This window comes from Nycticebus coucang, chromosome 10, assembly GCF_027406575.1.
Source record: "Nycticebus coucang isolate mNycCou1 chromosome 10, mNycCou1.pri, whole genome shotgun sequence".
Taxonomy (NCBI): domain Eukaryota; kingdom Metazoa; phylum Chordata; class Mammalia; order Primates; family Lorisidae; genus Nycticebus; species Nycticebus coucang.
In genome coordinates this window covers 77,277,061-77,301,493 of record NC_069789.1, presented here as the reverse complement: position 1 = coordinate 77,301,493, position 24,433 = coordinate 77,277,061, and the positions used below count along the sequence as shown (strand labels likewise).

The following is a 24,433-nucleotide window of genomic DNA, read 5'->3' as shown; positions in this document are numbered from 1 at the left end:
TTATTACCTGAGCAAACTGATGTATATGGAATTCTATTAACTAACAATTAGAAAAAATACATATTTTAAGCACACATGGAACATTTACAAAAACTGACCATGTTCTAGGCCAAAAAGAACACTTCAATACATTTCAAAGGATATATATCACACAGATCTTAAGTATCTCACATATACACAATATCACATAAATCAATGAATTATAAACATTATGATAAAAATGTTATATGTCCTCACATATTTGTAAAATGGAAAACACTGCTAAGAACTCAAAAGGAGAAACCTGTGAGAACCAGTTTTACCTCACATTACAAAAATAAATCAACCCTAGATGGTTTATGAACTTCAGTATCAATAATAAAATTTAAAACTCTTAATATCAAAGTCAATACCTTGTAGAACTCTGATTAAGGTGATATTCTTAAATAAGACAAAAAAGTATTGTTCATAGACGAAAAGACTGATAAATCTGACTACATTAAAAGTTAAGGAGAACTTAAAGTGAAAGGTCAAGTCTTAAACTAAAAGAAGATATACGCAATACACATAATTAAGAAAGAAATAGCATCAAGAATATATACAAAATTTTTACAAACAATTTTTTAAAAATAAAAGCACAAGTAACCCAACAGAAAATAAACAAAAAACAAGAACATCCAATTAAGAAAAAAAAAAAAAATAAGAAAACACCCATGGCCAATAAACATAAAGAAGTCTTCAACATCATTAGTGATCAAAGAAATGGAAATCAGACCAAAATGTGGAATCATTTGTATACCTACTTGATTAGCAAAAATGCTGAAAGTATGGCATGGGTGGCACCTGTGGCTCAGTGGGTAGGGCGCTGGCACCATATACAGAGGGTGGCGGGTTCGAACCTGGCCCCAGCCAAACTGCAACTACAAAAAAAATAGCCAGGCGTTGTGGTGGTGGGCGCCTGTAGTCCCAGCTACTCGGGAGGCTGAGGCAAGAGAATCACCTAAGCCCAAGAGCTGGAGGTTGCTGTGAGCTGTGATGCCACAGCACTCTACCGAGGGCATCAAAGTAAGACTCTGTCTCTAAAAAAAAATTTTTTTTGAAAGTATGACAATACAAAGTTTTAGGGAGGATGCCAATCCATAGTATCACTTATACATTTCTAGTTAAAGTACATAGTGGTGAAACAACTTTGGAAAACAATTTGGCTTTATCTCCTGAAGGTGAACATTAACTTACCCTATGATCTAAAAATTCCATTCCTAGGTATGTAAATAGCCAAGACAAAGTGTTATACAAGTATAAAATAGCAACTACAAAAGTAATGATGGTAGTACTGTTCACAATAGCAAACAATTTAAATGCCCTTAAATCACAGCTTATTAATAAAGTATCATATAGAGGTTAAAAAATAATGAGTTACAACTTCATACAACATTATGTATGCATTTTAGCAATATGGTTAAGTCCTCACTTAATATTGTAATTAGGTTCTTGGAACTGATTTTAAGACAAACAACAGATAACAAAACCAATTTTTTTCCTCATCAACATTATAACAAAACAACACTATTCTAAGTCCTGCTGAGCAATGAATGCTTCACTTGAAGTCACAGTCTAAGAACCTATGGCAACATTAAGTGAATACCTACTGTATAACATTAAGCCAAAAAAAGTCTCCAAAGGGTACATATGACATATCATTTTGTAAAGTTTAAAACAAAACAAAACAAAAAACACACTTTCTCAGGAATACATACAGATGCAATAAAACACTGTATTAAACAGAAAGCAAGGTAACGCAGCACAAGAACACCAGTTGCTGCACTTGGGAGGCAGACATATGGTATACCAAGGACCAAATACAGAAGTAAGATGTTATCAAGTAAGCTGCTGTTGTAATGGATAGTCCATTTATGGATGCTTGTAACATTATTAAAAATAAATCAAATGGGCCATGCCTAAACCAATGATGAGAGTGTCCTGTCATAATGTAAGAATTAAAATTAACTCAAAATTAATTATGATTAACTTGCACCCAAGGTCTGAAATAGGTTTTAATTAATAGGTTCTAATTATTTCTAAAAAAGAATGAATAAAAAAATGACAGAATTCTGAAGCTAGGATTCAGATCTATTTCAGAAACTTAGAAAAAATCTTATACAATACTGAATGGAGGCAATTTTAATATGCTCAAACTAATAATTTTATAATTTACATTTATTTAAACATAGGCAGATATATTTTATATATAAACAAGATAAACCTTTTGGAAAATAGAGAAATGTATAACACCAAAGATGCTTTCATGAATATTCTAGTATATTTCTATTTTTCTTTTTATTTATTTATTTTTTGAAATAGTCTCACTATGTCGCCCTCGGTAGAGTGCCATGGAGTCACTGCTCACAGCAATCTCAAACGCTTGGACTTAAGTGATTCTCTTGCCTCAGCCTCCCTGGGACTATAGGCACCCGCCATAATACCTGGCTATTTTTTTGTTGCAGTTGTCATTGTTGTTTAGCTGGCCTGGACCAGGTTTGAACCCGTCAACCTCGGTGCATGTGGCTGGTGCTGTAACCACTGTGCTATAAGTGCCAAGCCTATTTCCTTATTTTTATGCTTGTATGTAGGAGTGTTTTATAAAGATAAAATTGTATTTTTTACATAATTCTAAATCTTATTTGTTCATTTAACACTGTTATATGTCCCTTCAATGCTCATTTTAATAATTTAATACTTCAACATTTGTGTAAAATAAATTTCTTTTTTTAGAGTCAGTCTTAAGCTGTCACCCTGGGTAGAGTGCTGTGGCGTCACAGCTCATACTAACCTTCAACTCCTGGGCTCAAGCAATCCTCTTGACTCAGCTTTTTTCTATTTTTAGTAGAGATGGGGTCTCACTTTTGCTCAGGGTGGTCTCAAACTCATGAGCTCAAGCTATCCATCCACCTCAGCCTCCCAGAGTGCTAGCATTACAGGCATGAGCCACCATGCCAGGCCTAATTTTCTTAGCTATTATTTTATTGATGGTGACTTAGACTATTTCCCAGTTTTCTACTATTAGAAATAATTACTTGATATACATCTTTGAGAACAAATAATTTTCTGCATTTTTGCATTATATCCTCAGGCTAGATTCCTAGAAGTAAAATTATTAATCAAAGGGACTAACACTGCATTAGTGAGGAGTTACTTCATAATAAGGGTAGTATATATGTACATGCCAGATACTGTTCTAAGGCTTTACATTGGTTAATTCATTTGATCCTCATACAGAACTCTATGAAGTAGATACTATTAATATCCTCATTTTATAGCTATGGAGAGGCACACAGAAGTTACATAATCTGCCCAAGATCTCATAGCTTGAATTCCAACAATGACTCCAGAGTCTATGCTCGCAGATACTACACTATACTCTACTTTTGGAGGGAGGGAAAAAAACATTAAAAAAATGATAATATGGGCGGCGCCTGTGGCTCAAGGAGTAGGGCGCCGGTCCCATATGCCGGAGGTGGTGGGTTCAAACCCAGCCCCGGCCAAAAAAAAAAAAAAAAAAAAAAAAAATTAATTAAAAAAAAAATGATAATATTATTAAATACAAATTCTCACTAAACTACACTTTGATGTTTGTGGTACTCTGATCCTCTAATCCTCAAAGAAATCAATTCTAGTGTTTTATCTATACCCTATACCTACAATGAATGCTATATCCATTTAAAAATAGAACATAAATCATTAGAGTTAAATGTGGTATATTTGGCATCAAAAAAGAAAATGTGGCTAAATTAATTAAAATTCTAACAATTTTATGAAAAACTATGCTTTATACTATCCCAAAGATTATTTTAAGAAATGAAAATCCTTCCTTTTTCAACTCTTTTAAGGATGAGACTTAATTTAAAAAGCTAAACTTACCTTTTCGTACCCAATCTCCAGTATGAATATTTATAGTCACACCCACTAAATTACTACTTCGCTGTCTTTTTTCCCAGAGAAAATCAAGAGCTTTTCTTGCGTATTCCTACAATTTTAAAAAAGAAATATATATTTGAAGAATTACATGTCTTTGACAAGTAAAAGACAGATAAAAATCAAAGGCCCATAGCATATTTTAAGAACTACATAAAATTAAGATAATCATTTAAAACAGAAATTTCCTATAGAAATCTTATCTCTTTTCAGCCAATTAGTATAGTTAAGAATGACTCTGACCAAGCACAGCAGCTCACACCTGTAATACTAGAACTCTGGGAAGCTGAGGCAAGTAAATTACCTGAGCTCAGGAGTTCAAGAGCAGCCTGAGCAAGAGTGAGACCCCATCTCTAAAAATAGCTAGGTGTTGTAGCAGGCACCTGTAGTCCCAGCTACTCATGAGGTTGAGGTAGGAGGATCACTTGAGCCCAAGAGTTTGGGGTTGCTGTGAGCTATGACATTACAGCACTCTACCGAGAGCAATAAAGTAAAACTGTCTTAAAAAAATTTTTTTTAAATTACTCTGAAAATGCTACTTGGCAGAAGTCTCACTTTGAGACCACTCATTTATCTACTCTTGCAGTACATATTTACATTCACACATATTTATTATTAAACTGTATCAATTGCTGCCATAATTAGATGTACTTGTTAAAATAATTTCCACACTTAAAGGCAAAGTGAAAACCTCCTCAGATACTCTTATTTAGAAAATTGGAAGAGAATTTCAGAGTTGGTATGTTATCTTAGAAGCAGTTATTTCAGATTTTCATTTTTAAATGATATGCAAGTTTGTTAACAAAAAGTTAATAAGTCAATCAGGCTACTTAATATTTATTTGATAGTTCCAAACCTATAAATTTATGATAACATTTTTTCCTTTTATTTGTCAATTGGACACTAAATGAAAATGAGTTTTGATCAAATTCTTGGCTTTAGATTAAAAGACGCAAAGAGCATGTACAGCTGAATTTCTAAATTAATTTCAGAGCATGAACCTATTTAGCATATCAGAAGTACTTCTGTCTCTCTCTTTTTTTTGCAGTTTTGTTTTTTTTTCCCCCCGGCCAGGGCTGAGTTTGACCCCGCCACCTCCGGCATATGGGGCTGGCGCCCTACTACTTTGAGCCACAGGCACCACCCAGAAGTACTGCTGTAAAAGAAGAAATTGTTAAATCAATTTGTTACTCTGTAGATTTAAGAATAGAGTATAAAATAATTTTAATTCTTTTTTTATTTTATTATTTTTTTATTAAATCATAGCTGTGTACATTAATGTGATCATGGGGCACCATACACTGGTTTTATATACCATTTGACATATTTTCATCACACTGGTTAACATAGCCTTCCTGGCATTTTCTTAGGTATCGTGTTAAGACATTTATATTCTACATTTACTAAGTTTCACACGTACCCTTGTATGATGCACCGTAGGTGTAATCCCACCAATCACCCTCCCTCCGCCCATCTTCCCTCCTCCTACCTTTCCCTCTCCCCCTTTCCCCTATTCTTAGGTTATAACTGGGTTATAGCTTTCATGTGAAAGCCATAAATTAGTTTCATAGTAGGGCTGAGTACATTGGATACTTTTTCTTCCATTCTTGAGATACTTTACTAAGAATATGTTCCAACATGAAAGAGGTAAATTCTCCATCTTTCTTTAAGGCTGCATAATATTCCATGGTGTACATATACCACAATTTATTAATCCATTCGTGGATCAATGGGCACTTGGGCTTTTTCCATGACTTAGCAATTATGAATAATTTTAATTCTTAACTCAATCTATTTAGGATTATTTCTTTTAAACAAAGCAGTTACAACTTAAATTAAATCATGGAATTTCAAAGCCAGAAAACGTCATGAAGATTATATCCCCTACTTTTATTTTACAGCTAAGAAAACAAGCCCAGTGAAATTAAAGATTTACCAAAGTTTAAAATTAAATTAAAGGACAACTAATATGGGAACTCAAATCTATGTATGAATATATTACACCAAAGGTGGGCAAACTTTTTCTGACAAGGACCAGATAACAAAGATTTTGGGCACTTTGGGTAATACAATTTACTATCACAATTACTCAACTCTGTCATTGTAGCACAAAAGCAGCCACAGACAGAAAAAAACAACTGAGCAGGCTTGGCGCCTGTGGCTCAAGCAGCTAAGGCGCCAGCCACATACACCTGAGCAGGTGGGTTCAAATCCAGCCCAGGCCCGTCAAACAATGATGGCTGCAACCAAAAAATAGCCGGGCTTTGTGGCGGATGCCTGTAATCCCAGCTACTTGGGAGGCAGAGGCAGAAGAATCACTTGAGCTCAGGAGTTGGAGGCTGCTGTGAGCTGTAATGCCACGGCACTCTCCCCTGGGTGACAGCTTGAGGCTCTGTCTCAAAAAAACAAAAAACAATTGAGCATAACTGTGTTACAATTAAACTTTATTTACGAAAACAGGCAGTGGCTGGACTAGACCCATAGACTATAGTTTGCCAATCCTGTATCAGATTGATGTTCTTCAACTGCATCAAGTTGCTTATGTGATAATAAATTAATGCATATTCAACAAGTAAAAAAATACCATAATTTTCAACAGATTTACTCATAAGCACAAAATAGCCCAAGGGAAAGAGTATGGGCTTTGAATTCAGAAAGATGGATTCTAACTCCTCTCATTCACCTAGTCGCTGCACAGGTTTCTCATATTCTTTGAAACTTATTCTTTCACCTGTCACTATATCAATATCTCAGAGAGTTTGTAGTTCATATTAGAGAATATGCTAAAGTATCTATACTTTTCAATGAAGAAAAAATATTAGTCAACAACGTATAGAATAAAATTTTAAGTCTGAAAGATTTACCAAACATGATAAATCTGTTCTCAGGACATTTGAACATACATATACACAAAGACTATTTAACTTGTTTTCTTTACAGTCAAATCCAATGTCATAGCTTCCATCTGGAAGTCTTATGAAAAAAAAAACAAAAACACAGGACATAGTATTTCATGTAAGACATTTATGATATCAAGGAGGCATCAAATTCACTTACATAATGTGGCTATAAAAAATCTTGGAAGAAAAAAACCTAAAAATGTATAGTTTGTGAACAAAATGTAAATCTAGATTTAACATAGCTACTTCACAACAACTTCTATGTCTTTGACAATTAAAAACTATGTAAAGAAAGTTAGACAAAAAGTTCACTGAAATAACAGGAATTCTGCAAGGATAATCCTGAAACTTAAACAATAAAGAACAGGTATAAAGTTAGCTATGCCCAATATCCATAGATCAAAGACTGTAAAAAGCCAACCTCAAATATCGTTGCTCCTGTGAATCGACTTAATGCTGCAAACTCAAGGATCAAGGTACCTGCACAAGCAGTACAGGTATCTGTCTCAGTTCCTGTCCGGGCTTCTGGTTTTCTCATGCCAAACTTTAAATTAATCTAAACACAATTAGAAGATTATCATTAGCAATTTTCAAGAGATAATGACTTCCTGATAAGAAACTACTTTTGATGTAGACTATTCATAAAATCATAAAAATTGTTCCAAAGATTAACACTAAAATTCAATGTGATAATCTTTGTGACTTTTTAATTAACATCAAGGGAAATATATTCTGAGCACATAATATTCAGTTTATATTCAGGTCCTTTAATGATATCAAAGCTCAAAGCTCAAATATCATCATAACAATTATATCTTCCATAACAATTTTGTTCTCTGGGCAGTCTGAACTAGTAAGGAAGAAAATAGAGAAGTAAACCAGCCTTGAAATTAAGTTTAGCTTAAAATTCATGAAGAACCTGTACTATATTACATATTAAATAGTTCTGCATAAAGAAAAAAACTTGTTATAATATGAAAGGAGATTAAAACTTTGTTTACAAGTTTTTGAAGCTTTAAAATATAGAGCGTATCACCTTTCTGAAAGGCTAACAACACAAGGAAATTTTTCAAAGCAGTATTTGTTTTACAATTCAAAGACAATTAAATAATACTACAATGTAAACCTGGATTAACTAGACTCAAACTGACCAAAACTGATTAAAACTATAATGTTTTCAGCAACCCACCTAATAACAAAAAAGAAGGCATATGCCAGGGATTTAGATAATAACAAACAAAAAATAATTAAATATAAAACACCAAAGATGTATTCTCAGATTAGTTATTATTCAAATTCTTATATAGAGAAGCTCAAATAAATTTATATTTCAATTTATCTACAGAAATCATTTGCTGGGTATGCCTATTCCCTTAACAGTGTCTAATCAACAGATTCTAGGCATTTCTGAACAAACACCCCCTCAAACAACAACAAAAGTGAAATGTAGGTGAGACATGAGGATTGACCACTATATGCTGTCTTCAGTATTGCCATTTATCTTCCTAGAATGTCATTTAAGGTATTTCCATTTTGGGGTGGCCTCTATCCCCACCCAAATTTATACTACAATTATCTCTACCATTTGTACTTCTGTTAGTACCATTTTTACTTCTCTTAGATTAACTAGTGTTAGGTAATTTTGCACCAACAACAGAAATGAGAAGTATCTTCTGCCTATATCCCTATTTTTTTTTTTTTTTTGAGACAGTCTCACTTTGTTGCCCTTAGTAGAGTGCTCTGGCATCACAGCTCCCAGCAACCTCCAAATAATGGGCTTAAGCTATTCTCTTGCCTCAGTCTCCCAAGTAGTTGGGACTACAGGCACCCGCCACAACACCCAGCTATTTTTTTAGTTGTAGTTGTCATTGTTGTTTGGCAGACCCCGGGTTGGATTTGAACCTGCCAGCTCCAGCACATGTGGCTAGTGTCCTTGCCGCTGAGCTACAGGTGCCAAGCCTGTCCAGTAAATTCTTGAGTTAAAACCATTAATGCAAATACTATCAATTATGTATGTACATCTAAGAGAGACTGATTACACAAATTTTCACAGACAAAAGCAGTATTTACTGAGCATACATAAGGAAGAATGGAAGGATAGTTATTTTCCTTTACAGTGCTCCTCTAAAAAATAATTTTAAAAAATATTGACACTTTGGAGAATAAGAAAAGAATTTAAGTCTCTTTGTTTGATCATAATGCTTATAGCAGCATTTTCTATTTCAAAAATAAATAATCAGGTTGGGTGGCGCCTGTGGCTCAAAGGAGTAGGGCGCCAGCCCCATATGCCAGAGGTGGTGGGTTCAAACTCAGCCTCGGCCAAAAAATGCAAAATAAATAATTAATTAATTAATCAATCAATCAGGGCAGGTATGGTGGCTCACACCTATAATCCTAGCACTCTGGGACATCAAGGCAGGAGGATCCCTTGAGCTCAGGAGTCCAAGACCAGCCTATGCAAGAGCAAGACCCCATCACTAAGCAAAATCAACAAATTAGCCCGGCATTGGAGCAGAAGCTTATAGTGCCAGTTACTCAGGAGAATGAGGAAGGAGGATCACTTAAAACCAGGAGTTTGAGATTGCTGTGAGCTATGATGCCATGGTACTCTAGCCTGAGCAAAGAGTAAGACTCTATCTCAAAAAAAAAAAATTAATTAAAAAAAGATAAACATATGCTAATAAAAAATTAACATGATTCCATTTTTCCTCATTAATTAGCAAAAGAATGACAATACATGTACTTTGTATTGTACAACAAGGATGTATAGAAGTAGAACCTTTCTGGAAAGCAATTGGGCAATAAGTACTCAAAGTCTTATGAAGCATTCCCTTCTCTGTGACTTATTTCCTCTGCTAGTGATGTATCCTAAGGAAGAAATTAAAAAATGCATAAAAAATGTATATAATGATGTTCATACGAAAGCTACTTAAAATATCAAAAACTAGACATTTAAATAAGAGATATAATTCTAGGTGGTGCCCATAGCTCAGTGGGTAGGGTGCCGGCCACATACACCAAGGATGGCAGGTTTGAACCTGGCACGGGCCAGCTAAAACAACGACAACTACAACAAAAAAATAGCCAGGCGTTCTGGTGGGCGCCTGTAGTCCCAGCTACTTGGGAGGCTAAGGCAAGAGAATCACTTAAGCCCAAGAGTTTGAGGTTGCTGTGAGCTGTGATGCCATGGTACTCTACCCAGGTCAACAGCTTGAGATTCTGTTTCAAAAAAAAAAAAAGATGAGATATAATTCTAGTCTGTGTTATTTGGAAAAAAAAAAAAAAAAGTACTGGTCATAACCCTTTAAACTGACAAGTAAGTCAATGGGCTGTGACCTCCAGCACCATACCATGCTATATCTCCTCCAAAGATGACTAGAGGAAATGAGTCTTATTTGGTTTGACTTACACTGGCAAAAAAGTTATGCCAGATAATTGAGATGGTAGGCCTAAAGGCATAGAATGAAAAAAAAAAAAAACTTCTAGGACAGTGGTTCTCAACCTTCCTAATGCCTCCTAATGCCACGACCCTTTAATATAGTTCCTCATGTTGTGGTGACCCCAACCATAAAATTATTTTCGTTGCTACTTCATAACTGTAATTTTGCTACTGTTAGGAATTGCAATGTAAATATTTGATATGCAGGATGTATTTTCATTGTTATAAAGGGGTCAGGACCCACAGGTTGAGAACCGCTGTTCTAGGGGTTTTGGGAACTATAGGTGGTTCTGGCGGAAATGGAACAATGATTTCTCTGCAGTATGAAAGTACAAAGGAGTATTAGAAAGTCTACTGCTCAACTATAAAGAATTTGGAAAGTTAAAAGAGTAAAACATTTAAAAATAACTTGATAAAAATTATGAGTTTAGTAATAATAATTTGTCAAGTGCTCTGAAGCATAAACCAGAGAGAACAGAGTAAGACAGGTATGTATAGTAGTTTAGGAATAAAACTGTGTCCATTTCAATCAGAATAACAGCAATCAGAAAAGAAAGAAAAATATTGATAGAGGCTCAGTGTCCATAGCACAGTGGTTATGGCACTAATCACACACACTGAGGCTGGTGGGTTCGAACTTGGCCTGGGCCAGCTAAACGACGACAACTGCAACAAAAAAATAGCCAGGTTGTGGTGAGCACCTGTAGTCCCAGCTACTTGGAATGCTGAGGCAAGAGAATCACTTAAGCCCAAGAGTTTGATATTGCTGTGAGCTGTGATGCCACAGCACTCTACTGAGGGTGACACAGTGAGACTCTGTCTCAAAAAAAAAAAAAATATATTGATAAGAGTTTGGTAATGACTCAGGCATCTGACTTAGATAAGAGGGAGAAATTCACAATCTTAATAAAGGATGAAATTAATCAGAAGAGAGAGCTCCCTCCACATCTACTGCTTCTTTCTCTCTCCTTTAAATACTAAATTTTCTTAGGAGAAAAAGCAGCACTACTCTTTTAGGTGGCTGACCCTGCTGCCACCTCTACTTTTAACTACCAAGGGAGAAGGTATCTCAAACTGAGTGGTCCCCTGAGTAGGTACTTACAACCTACTTTCAATCCTTTTCCCCCTTTATGCTACTGCATTAGCTACATCCTTCAAGGCTCTTTGCACCAATTCCCTCAAGTTTTCTAGAACATCTCCTCCTTCGGAAGCTCCGTTTTTAGCCTTTATAATACTATAGCTACATTAGGGTTCTCCTCCTAAATCTGAATAGTGTCCTTTTCAAAGGTTCTACTTTCTCTTCATGCGCCCCCTCTGTCCCGTGTTCTGTCTATTCCCTCTCCTTTGAAGAATTAACATCCATCTACTCACACTGCTTCAATTGTGTCTTCCACACATATAATTCTATAAGTTCTAGTTTAGCATCTATTTCTCACATTACTCAAATTTAAGTTAAATGAAAAGTCAATATAAATTTGTTACATAGCTTTGGAGCATATTTTTTTCCAGCTACAGGCAGGAGAAAAACAATAGCTCTCATTACAAAAAATCATTTTGTAAAGCATAAAAGGAAGTATCTAAAGATTACCTTACTTTTCGAAATACTTACCCTTGGATAAGGAAGGCCACTGGTAGTGTTGAAAGCTGGTAAAAGCTTGTAACCTAACTGCTTTGCCATTTGAAGAAGTTCATCATTGTACCACTGCATGTATTCACCTTTTTCTTTCAGCATGATTGCCAGGGAGTGTCCACCCAAAAGACCCCTAGGATCACAGAGATGAAACATTACCCACATTGTACAGATACTTAAAAGTCACCACCTAAAACATTGTGGGTATATTGTTATCAATAAATTAGCACATTGAAACTTGAATAAATCCTATAATTTATCTTTAAATGTGCCAAGAGCAATTCAAATTGTTTAGTTGAGAGGTAATCCCAGTTTCTTATTGCTTCTTCAAAGAGGTCCTTGGCTAAGGTTAGCAAACTATGAGTTAGTGAAGTAACTCCGATATAACCAATAAGTGTTCAACCAATAGTCCCTCTTTGATTTCAGTCTATAGCTATTTCCACAGCCTGCTGTAGTCTCTGACTGATATAATGCAGTTATTCCATAGCCTGGGTCTCATAACACCCCAACTTGTATTAAAATACAGCTTTGGCATATTACATACTTACCCAAGAACTCTGATGTTTGTTTCAAAGACTGAAACTACTACGTCATTATCTAAATTAACATCTCTTAAAACTTTTCTCACAGCATCTTCAAATTCTTTAGTTTTATTTAACACCTAGGAGAAGAAAATTATGAAATGAAGTTTTTTTCTACCAAGTCAAGGATAAATATTCTCACAATTGAGCTACTAAAAGCAAGTTAGTGTAATTTAAGACTCTGAAGAGTGACAATACAAAATATTTTCCTTAAGTACATTACAAAAATGCAATAATGTCTAAAGCTGAAAAATTAAATGACTAAACATATAGTATTATACAGCATCTTTACACATTTCTTTTTTAAAAACACTGAAATATCAGTAGGACTTTAAAACAATCATCATCACAGCTGCTACCAGATTCTTAATGACGTAGGAGCTACGTGACGTGAGCTCCACTAGGATTTGGTTTCTAAGTCAAAATAAAAAAAAAACATCCTAGTCACCAAATGCCATTTTACAAGTCGCTTATTCTCAGAAGAAAGTATTTTCTTCAGGGCATGCTCAACTAATGCTAAACCATACACCACCTTCATTTTTACCCCATGGAAGCCCCGTCAACTACCTACAGAGGCAATATGATGTTATAGTCAAGAACATGCCCTGATTTGAATTCTCGTTCTTTCACTCACTACTTGTGTGATCCCAGCCAAGTTACTTCCGTTTCTGAGCCTGTTCTTTCATCTACAAAAAGAGAAAATACTTACTCTTATAGGTTGTTTTCTTAAATGAGATAATATATGTAAAATGCTTTTAATAAAGTTTCTGAGTTAAGTTCTTAAGATCATTACTATTATTTTACCATGCAAATCTAGAATGCTGACTAAACTAAGAACTCCACATGTTTGCAATAAGCTCCAAAAAAAGATCACTGTCATTACATATGCTATTTTGGTTTTTCAGTCCAAAGTAAGGCTGCATGATGAGATACTACTTACAGCCTAGATGTGTTAAAAGTACTTTTTCTTCACTTAACTGTTACTCTTTTTGTTAATAATATTTTATATATGCCTTTTTACTTGATTTGATACTTTCGCTAAAAATTCTAATTTAGTGAATAAAAATGAAATATTCCATAAGAGTATCTGCCTAAAATCAAAGTAAAATTCAGGTTAAGTCTTGAGTAAAATATAAAACCTGATTTTAAATTGACTGCTTGCTTATTTCAATCTCTAAGATCATGTAAATTGTGCACCAAAAAATGCAGCTGCACATAACCCTATCATTTAAGAATGGGATATAACTCTTCTACTCTTCCCACCCTCCAGATACCTATACTTTTTAATATCACTTTCTTAATCTTACTGTTTTCCTGAGATTTACCTCCTGAGAATTCCCTCTTGAATTCTTCTAACTTGGAGTCAGACTTCCTTCTATATATTTTAAGGTCTGACCTGCTTCTCTAACAGAAAAACAGCTTTATCCTCTTCTCTCCAAAATTAAAACCAATGAAGTAAGTAGTACCTTTTGTTTCAAAGAATAAAAGAGGGAAGAGGGTTCTCTTTGTCCATAATCAACTAGAAAATTCACTCTAACAGTTACATTATTTAATGAGTTTCTTAAGCTCCTAGCTGGTAACAAAGGATAATTTCAAGTATCATCCTTTTCCCCCTTACCTTTAATTTTTTTCAACATTTTTTTAAAGATTTCATGATAATGTTGAATTTAAAGTTTTAGTGTTTGACTTCATTATAATCAACTGAAAATACTAATAGATGGCTGAAATTATGACCAGTTTAAATTTAAAGGTTAAACTATGACAACTGAAATTCTACTTAATATATTACATTTTGACCAGTATAAAAACAGTAGGGTTGTGTGTAATGTTACAAGTAATACGTCCTATTAATATTTTTAAATTACTATGTTAGAAAATAAAATATAATCACAAAGTAAAGGCAAAGAAAATTAGAAATAGTAATGCTTAGATTGACAAATGTGCAAGATAGCATTCCTTGTAAATGTAGGGAAAACTTTCAAAATATTTTAATTTACTCTAATTCTTCTGTTTAAATTAAACAGAAAATATAACAAGGATGAAATTCAAAATCAATCTGTATTTTCAAAGCTATAAAGATATGTAAGTTACTTTGATTATTTCCACTTGGAAAGAAATTTAAAATGTTATAAAGTATCATTTTTTAAATATTTCTAAGTCTTTGTCAGTTTTTCTTCTTGACTCCTCTTGTAGATAGCATCAACAAAGAGGTTACTTATCTGACTCTAAACCAAAGATCAGTAAGAAATAATATTTTATACAGTAGAACCTCTGTAAGTTGACCACCAAAGGGACTGGTCAACATACAGAGATGGTCAACATAAGGAAATACACTACATGTGGTGTATGTTCAGTCTGTGAAAATTAGGTCAATTTGAGGAGGTGGTCAATGTAGGGAGGTGGGCAACTATGGAAGTTCTACTGTACTTAACAGGGACCAATAACTTTTCTAGGCCCTTCTGAAGTGAAAATAGGGGCCCAGACAAGATAAATGATTTGCCACGGTCAACATTACATGATCACTTCTGGTTATTTCCTGCCACAAGGAGCCAGAACTCAGTTTACACTATGGCCTCACTACTCAGAAGTACAGACTGCTGAATATTAGGCAACTTATTAGGAATCTAGACTCTTGGGCCCTGACTGGATCTACTGGATCAGAATGCATTTTAGCAAGATTCCTAGGCAACATGCAGTACAATGAAGTTTACAAAGCACTGCATTATTATACAGTGATTCAAAAAGGTAGCATACATCAGAATCACCTGGAAACTTGTTCAAAAACAGATCACTGGGCCTCACTCCCAGAGTTTCTGATTCAGTATTTTTGGGATAAGACCTAAGATTTTGTACTTCTAACAAGTTCCCAAGAAATGGTCATACTGCTGAACCAGGGACCTTATTTTGAGAATCATGCCACAGTGTGTACTTGGTATAAACTGAAGGACATAGCCTTTCTAATAATTAATGTATACCCAATTAGAGAGGCCAACAGACTTCTAAATGTGGAACATTATGCAGCATGGAACAACTACACCTCCTTAACTGCTGATAATATTTTTAAAAACACATATGATATCTAAGGTCCATGATCATCAACTAAGAACTTATAAAGAAATGATGGGGAACCTGCCATATGAAAAGATAAAGCCAAGATGACCAAATGAAAAACAAATTAAGTGCACCTATAATCCTTTTAACATATAGTTTCTGCTCCTCATTTATTCCCCAATACCGAAATAGAAGTAGTATGCATAACCCAGCTATAAATACAAATATCTTTTATTTATTTTTATAGAGACTGAGTTTAATTACGTTGCTCAGGCTAGTCTCAAACTCATGACTTCAAATAGTTCTCCTGCCTCACCCTCCCGAAGTGCTGGGATTACAGGTATGAACCACCATGTCCAGCTACAGTTGGTTACAAATAACACCACTTACGTGGGAATCTATGCCTCCCAGGATGTTCTGTGTACCTTTTTCTCTTTCTGTATCATATGCAGAAAACCTAGGGCCATGAAACTAAAAACAGGCATGCAATATTCTCCCTTTCTCACTTACACAGTTTGCACATTCCATTTATCTCTGAAAAATGAAGTCATGACTTTCAAAGCCTAGCTAAAAACGGCTAAACAACCATGGTTTTTTCAACCATGGCTGCATTTCAGAACCAAAGAAAAGCTTTCAAAAAATAAATAATAATGCTCAGCCCTACTCCAGAACAATTAAGTTAGAATAACTTGGGAAGATTTTTTTAAATTTCAAAGGTGATCCTCCTAAGCTGCTATTAAGAGAATATTTGTCCTAAAAAATTTTTTTAAAGGTGGTGCCTGTGGCTCAAAGGGTAGGGCGCCAGCCCAATATGCCGGAGGTTGCGGGTTCAAACCCAGCCCTGGCCAAAAAAAAAAAAAAAAAAAAATTTTTTTTTTAAATGATCCAGTAAAAGAAGAAGGTAGAAACAACATTAACAATGAAAGTCTGGGACGGCACCTGTGGCTCAATGAGTAGGGTGGCAGGTTCGAACCTGGCCCCGGCCAAACTGCAGCAACAAAAAAAAATAGCCAGGCATTATGGTGGGTGCTTGTAGTGTCAGCTACTCAGGAGGCTGAGGCAAGAGAATTGCCTAAGCCCAAGAACTGGAGGTTGCTGTGAGCTCTGACGCCACAGCACTCTACCGAACATAACAAAATAAGACTCTGGCTCTTGGAAAAAAAAAAAAAAAGAAGTAAAAGTCTGAAATAAAAAAAGAAGAAAAGCCTGGTTCCAAAAAATTTCCACCACCCAAGGATTTTTATTCTCCACCCAAAGTTTTTTTTTTTTTTTTGAGACAGAGTCTCAAGCTGTCGCCCTGGGTAGAGTGCTGTGGCATCATAGCTCACAGCAACCTCCAATTCTTTTTTTTTTGTTGGTCTTAGCATTTTTTTTTTTTTATTGTTGGGGATTCATTGAGGGTACAATAAGCCAGTTACACTGATTGCAATTGTTAGGTAAAGTCCCTCTTGCAATCATGTCTTGCCCCCATAAAGTGTGACACACACCAAGGCCCCACCCTCCTCCCTCCATCCCTCTTTCTGCTTCCCCCCCCATAAACTTAATTGTCATTAATTGTCCTCATATCAAGATTGAGTACATAGGATTCATGCTTCTCCATTTTTGTGATGCTTTACTAAGAATAATGTCTTCCACTTCCATCCAGGTTAATACGAAGGATGTAAAGTCTCCATTTTTTTTAATAGCTGAATAGTATTCCATGGTATACATATACCACAGCTTGTTAATCCATTCCTGGGTTGGTGGGCATTTAGGCTGTTTCCACATTTTGGCAATGGTAAATTAAGCTGCCATAAACAGTCTAGTACAAGTGTCCTTATGATAAAAGGATTTTTTTCCTTCTGGGTAGATGCCCAGTAATGGGATTGCAGGATCGAATGGGAGGTCTAGGTTGAGTGCTTTGAGGTTTCTCCATACTTCCTTCCAGAAAGGTTGTACTAGTTTGCAGTCCCACCAGCAGTGTAAAAGTGTTCCCTTCTCTCCACATCCACGCCAGCATCTGCAGTTTTGAGATTTTGTGATGTGGGCCATTCTCTCTGGGGTTAGATGATATCTCAGGGTTGTTTTGATTTGCATTTCTCTAATATATAGAGATGAGGAACATTTTTTCATATGTTTGTTAGCCATTCGTCTGTCATCTTTAGAGAAAGTTCTATTCATGTCTCTTGCCCATTGATATAAGGGATTGTTGGCTTTTTTCATGTGGATTAATTTGAGTTCTCTATAGATCCTGGTTATCAAGCTTTTGTCTGATTGAAAATATGCAAATATCCTTTCCCATTGTGTAGGTTGTCTCTTTGCTTTGGTTATTGTGTCCTTAGCTGTACAGAAGCTTTTCAGTTTAATGAAGTCCCATTTGTTTATTTTTGTTGTTGTTGCAATTGCCATGGCAGTCTTCTTCATGAAGTCTTCCCCCAGGCCAATATCTTCCAGTGTTTTTCCTATGCTTTCTTTGAGGATTTTTATTGTTTCATGCCTTAAATTTAAGTCCTTTATCCATCTTGAATCAATTTTTGTGAGTGGGGAAAGGTGTGGGTCCAGTTTCAGTCTTTTACATGTAGACATCCAGTTCTCCCAACACCATTTATTGAATAGGGAGTCTTTCCCCCAAGGTAAGTTCTTGTTTGGTTTATCAAAGATTAGGTGGCAACCTCCAATTCTTGGGCTCTAGCAATCTTCTTGCCTCAGTTTTTCTATTAATAGTAGAGATGGGGGTCTTCCTTTTGCTCAGGCTGGTCTCAAACTCGTGAACTCAAGCCATCCATCTGCGTCAGCCTCCCAGAGTGCTAGGATTATAGGTATGAGCCACCATGCCTGGCCCCACCAGAATTTTGAATTTTTTTTTTTTTTGAGACAGAGCCTCAAGGTGTCACGCTGGGTAGAGTGCCGTGGCATCACAGCTCACAGCAACCTCTAACTCCTAGGCTCAAGTGATTCTCTTGCCTCCACCTCCCAAGTAGCTGGGACCGCAGGTGCCTGCCACACACCTGGCTATTTTTTGGTTACAGCCGTCATTGTTGTTTGGCGGACCCAGGTTGGATTTGAACCATCCAGCTCAGCTGTATGTGGCTGGCACCTTAGCAGCTTGAGCCACAGGAGCCAAGCCCGAGAATTTTGATTTTTTAAAATAGTAATCAAAACTTGGGATGTTAACTCAAAGTTGAGAATTACGTTTCAAGGAAAATCCTCAAACAAGTCTAATTTTATACCATAACGATCTAAGAGTAAAAAACCAGAAAGATACTATGTTTAGAAATCATGACCTCTGGAACTCAGTCTTTCCCCTCTGCCATCACAAATAGTCCTGAACCAGAATTAATTAGAATGACTGCATCACATGAGATTGAAAAGGAGAACTAAAAAACCATGGTTGTTTAGCCTTTTTTAGCTAGGTCAGAAGTAAATCACTTCATACTAAAAATCTATACTGGGAAAAATGAATTTTTGAGAACACTGCACATAAAGATTCTTCTAATTTAGCAATTTCACTATCATTGTGGCATGTCATTATGGAACAACAATATCAATGGTATTTTCTAAAATTACTTCTAATAGCTTCAACCTCCTTATCCAAAGTGGAAAAAAGGCGTCCTGATTAAGGTGCCAGCAATTAAATTGATATTCCCATAAATTATTTAGTATCTCTATTATTCTACCTAATTCTACTTGACATTCACTTGACATCATCGACTCAACAGTATGAAAGATTTATTTAGAAGCGAAGCCTGAACATCTTAAAGGGCTTTTATTTCATACTTACTGTGTTATAATTATACTCATAATATGAGTGTGCATATTATAAAAACTTTAAAAAAAAGTAAATCCAAGAATCAAACTTACCACAAGAGTGTCCAAAGAATCAATTAGTGTTAGGGAAAATCTAAGAAAGAAGTATAAGAAGACATAAAACGTTAGAATTCTAAATATCTTATCCATGAGCATACCAACAGACTTATCTATACTCTACTGAATGATAGTTTCTATGAACTAGCACTTCCATGTATCCACAGCGTAAATCAAACACTGAAAGAAACTGAAAAGTCTGAACATTACATTTATGTTCAATTTAGCTATATATCTTTTCATTCTACTTTTTAAAACAAAAATATTATGGCATTCATACCTTATAACATGTATATTAACAAGTTAATTACTTCATATTCATTTAAAAATTACTTAAAAGTTATATACATTTTAAAAGTTATATCCAGCTTAAAAAAACATAACTTTTCTCTGATTTGACAAATTGTTTAATTTTTTGTAAAAGATTACAGAAGGGTATGAAGGAGCTTAATGCAATACTTTTAAGTCTTAAAAACTTAGCCAATCCCTAGAAATACTATTGTATTAATGCATAAACTGCCTCTAAGAAGTCAAAGACTTGGAATTCTGAGGTGCTATGCCATCCCTCGTGTTAATACTCACTTTCCCAAGGCATCATCAACATCACCCCGACTTGGCTCCTGGCCTCTAACTCGGCCTCTGCAGGTTAAAGGCATGAGTTCATCAGCTGGGTAAGCATGTTCCTGCAAGGAAAACCTTAATAAATCACTAAGGAAAAGAAGAGAAAGCACCTATCACTTAGAGAATATGACCTGCTCATAGTTGGTAAAAAAAAAAAAAAAATGAAGTAAAGGTTAGTCAAAAGTTGTACTAAATTTTCAGCCTGTGGAATCTTTTTAAAAAAATAAATTTTAATTAAATGTGTAATACATACTTTAAAAAAGTCAAATATAACAAATTTCTTTTTACAAAACTGATAATCTGCTTGTCCTTCCTTAATCTTATTCCCCAGAGATAATCACTGTTAACACTGGCATTTGCCCTTCCAGATTTATCCATGTATCTTCAAAAACATGCATATATATCATTTTAAAATTATATTTACAGGGCGGCGCCTGGGGCTCAGTGAGTAGGGCGCGGGCCCCATATACTGAGGGTGGTGGGTTCAAACCCAGCCTCGGCCAAACTGCAACAAAAAAATAGCCGGGCGTTGTGGCAGGTGCCTGTAGTCCCAGCTGCTCGGGAGGCTGAGGCAAGAGAATCATGTAAGCCCAAGAGCTGGAGGTTGCTGTGAGCTGTGTGACGCCACAGCACTCTACCAAGGGCGGTAAAGTGAGACTCTGTCTTTACAAAAAAAAATTATATTTACAAACAGCACTCATGCCATATGCACATATTACTCTAAAACTTGGTTAACTTAAATCATGGGGATTTTTTCATGGTGTAATGTTACAATATATTTTATTCTTTCTAATAAGTACGAAGTGATAATTTAATAATAGCTATTATTTATTGAGAACGTATATTCTAAACACTTATATTAGCTAATTTAATTATCACAATGAACCTTGAAGTAGATTCAGTTATCTTCATTTTGCAGATGAGAAAACTGAAGCCTTAGAGAAATTAATTAAGCCACGATCATGTACCTAATAAATGATGGATCAGAACTCAAAGACAGGTACTTAGAGCCTATACCATAATAGTACCTGCTCTTCACAGTATTCCAAAGTACAGATACGCTAAAACTTATTCTTCTACTAATGTAGGCTGATTTCAACTTTTCACTACAAAAACATTCAAAACAGCAATGCTGCAATAAGCACCCATGTACATACATATGCTAGTATTTCTACAGATTCTATACCTAAAAACATAACCACTAGGTCAATGGTATGATAATTAATTCTTGATAAACCCTACCCAACTAAGCATACAAATTTACACCCTTAATTATGCTCTCACTAATGTAAGAGATGATAAATGGCTTATGTTTTGCCAATTTCCTGGCAAAATAATTCCAAGAGTTTCACTTTTAATTTAATAAGAGTAAATATCTTTTTGTATTAATTATTGCTATTTCTTTTTTGAAATGTCTGTTTATATCTTTTGTCTATTTTTCTCAAAAGAGACTCCTTATACATTATGTTTGGGGCACACAGTAGATACTGTTCTCCTGTCTTTTGTCTGGCTTATAACTTTGTTTATGGTGCTTTCCACCTTAAGTTTTAAATATGGAGTTAAATCTATCAGTCTCTTCCTTTTCAGTTTCTGGGAGAATATTCTAAAAGGATACCCTGAACCTCTGTAGTACTCTCATAATTTTTTTATGTTTAGATGTTTACTCTACCTGCAATCTCTTTTTGTTTACAGTATAAAATAGAAATGTAACTATTTGCTCCCTCAAAATAGTTTTCTAAATACCACTTTTTAAACAATCCATCCTTTCCCCAATGGCTTGAAATATTAGCTTTATTAGTTCACAATTGTCTACAAACACGTTTCTGTAGTTTTTATTTTGTTCTACAGACTTATTTGCCTATTCCTACTCTAAAACCATTATTATTATTTTTTTTTTGGTGTTTTTTTTTTTTTTTTTGGCCGGGGCTGGGTTTGAACCCGCCACCTCCAGCATATGGGACCAGGGCCCTACTCCTTGAGCCACAGGCGCTGCCCAAACCATTATTTTAATTATCCTATCTTTGCAACATGTTTCTCAAACTTACTCTTCTGGGTTACAATTTCCTTAAAATCCTATTGAAATTTTAATCGGAAAAATCTAATTTGGGAAAAATTACTATCTTTACCAACTGGGTCTGTTAAAAAATGTGGAATATCGCTATATTAATTCAGAGCTTCTTACATGAATTCACATTTTTCCTACAGTTCTCACATTATTTTTCAGTATTTATTAATAGGTACTTTATAGTCTGAATTACTAGGACTTTCTTTAAACAATGACTATTATAGACCATTTCATTCTAGATAAAGTACATGGAGGAATCTTCCTTTTTTTTTTTTTTTTTTGGTAGAGATAGAATCTCACTTTTATCACTGTTGGTAGAGTGCTGTGGCGTCACACAGCTCACAGCAACCTCCAACTCCTGGGCTTAGGAGAGTGAGTCTCTTGCCTCAGCCTCCCAGTAGCTGGGACTACAGGCACACACCTGCTACAATGTCCAGCTATTTTTTTGTTGCAGTTTGGCAGGGGCCTGGCTTTAACCCGCCACCCTGGGTATATGGTCCGCGCCCCACCCACTGAGCCACAGGCACCCCCCGGAATCTTCCTTCTTACTACTCACTGTAAACACAATAAAACGCTGAACAATTTTTTTTTTTTTTTTTTTTTGGTAGACACAGAGTTTTACTTTATCGCCCTCGGTAGAGTGCCGTGGCGTCACACAGCTCACAGCAACCTCCAACTCCTTGGCCTAGGCAATTCTCCTGCCTCAGCCTCCCGAGTAGCTGGGACTACAGGTACCCGCCACAATGCCCGGCTATTTTTTTGTTGCAGTTTGGCCGGGGCCGGGTTTGGACCCACCACCATCGGTATATGGGGCCGGCGCCCTGCTCACTGAGCCACAGGCGCCGCCCTGCTGAACAATTTTTTAAAAATAATCTGTAATATGTGGTTGAGTTTGAGAGTAAGAAACAAAATTTTCAAGTACCAAAAAGCGAATACTGGAGTATAGAAAGAAGGGAAAGCTTCACTGACTATAACATGGGTATTAAAGACTGTCTTTGGTGGGTGTTATGTTAATGCCCAAAGAATAGGGAAGTTGATACCAGTGGCCCTGCACACATGGCCATAGGCCAACTGTATTCTTTTAAGTTGGGTGGTTGCTTCTGTGAAACTGGACTGGAACATTCCACCTACTAGCTGGGAATCTTAACAGAAAAGAAGAGAAACAAGAAAGACCTGATGAATTTTATAGTTCCTTCACCAAGGGAAAATCTCAGAAAGATTACTTTAAAATTAATAAAATATCATTGTGTTAACTCCATGTTTCAACTTTAGAAAGCCAAGAATAATAATATCAGTATACACATACTTTTTCCCATTCAATTTAGAATTTTTGTCAATTATGTTATAGGCAGTCTTACTTTATATGGTCTTGCTAGGCACAAGTTTCAGTTATTATTACAGCTTAGCCAAATAAACATCCAGAACAAAGCACAAATTTTAGCTAGCATGGTATATTAACTTCAATAACACAAAATACAAACTTTGATGATAGCTCTTTAGTCCACAAATTACTATGTAAACTTACGATCAGTGATCTATCACATTACTTCTTTCAAAGTCAGTGAATAACCACTTTGTAAGTTCGTGCACAGACAGCAAGCAAATGTGTAGTTGTGTTGTCTCCTTGTCACCCAGTGATAATTTTACATGACAGTTTACAAAAATGTATGATCAAAAGAGAAGTAGCCAATACAGATAAAAGTTAGGATGGGAGGGAGGGTGGAAGAGAGGAAGGAAGAGAGGAAAAGAAGGGAGGGAGGAAGAGAAGGGCGAAAGGAAGGGAAGAACAGAGGGAAAAAGGAGGAGAAAAGAAAAGAAAGTAATTCTGGTAGCAAAATTCTAATTAACTATAAATGGGGGGTTATAGAAGAAATAGCTGGCCATGGGAATATTAACACTGCCTACATTCAAGAGGCTCTAGAAATGTAGCCAGAGAAACTTAATGAAGGCCAACTATTAATGTAAATTTAAAAAGATGTAGTGACACAAAATATGAAGATATCATAGAGGAAATGATACCTAATTATAGCATATTAAATATCAATTTTGCTATTTTTTCCATTTATATATTTATAGCCATTGGAAAGAAAATTTTTAGTGTTTTAACAAAGATTTTTCAAGGTTTGTAACATTTACATTCTGGTCTGGAACCATAACTCCCACAGTTGGTAGTGTTAGAAGTCTTATTTAAGTGGAGTTGACGCAGCATTTTTCTAAGGCTTCTTCTCTATTCTTTGCTTCTTACTTTAATTCATCTCTTGACTACCTGGTGTCCTCAGGTAATTTAATGTTGTTTGTCATAAAAGAGTACTGGGGGTATTGTTTTTCTCTAATATTCCTGGGTTAGGCTAT

At 35.5% G+C, this 24,433-nt stretch overlaps 1 protein-coding gene across 2 annotated transcripts in view; it reads right to left on the bottom strand.

Annotated features, from left to right (window-relative positions):
• The window catches only part of EDEM3 (ER degradation enhancing alpha-mannosidase like protein 3), an 80,467-nt gene that overhangs the window by 39,861 nt on the left and 16,173 nt on the right, over window positions 1–24,433 (bottom strand). For both annotated transcript variants that reach the window (XM_053606833.1, XM_053606834.1), the window contains exons 3-8: window positions 19,978–20,078; window positions 19,393–19,432; window positions 12,469–12,581; window positions 11,900–12,053; window positions 7,273–7,407; window positions 3,898–4,003 (exon numbers count right to left, since the gene is read on the bottom strand). In XM_053606833.1, coding sequence (XP_053462808.1) covers window positions 3,898–4,003; window positions 7,273–7,407; window positions 11,900–12,053; window positions 12,469–12,581; window positions 19,393–19,432; window positions 19,978–20,078 — 649 coding nt within the window. The remainder of the gene's footprint in view (window positions 1–3,897; window positions 4,004–7,272; window positions 7,408–11,899; window positions 12,054–12,468; window positions 12,582–19,392; window positions 19,433–19,977; window positions 20,079–24,433) is intronic.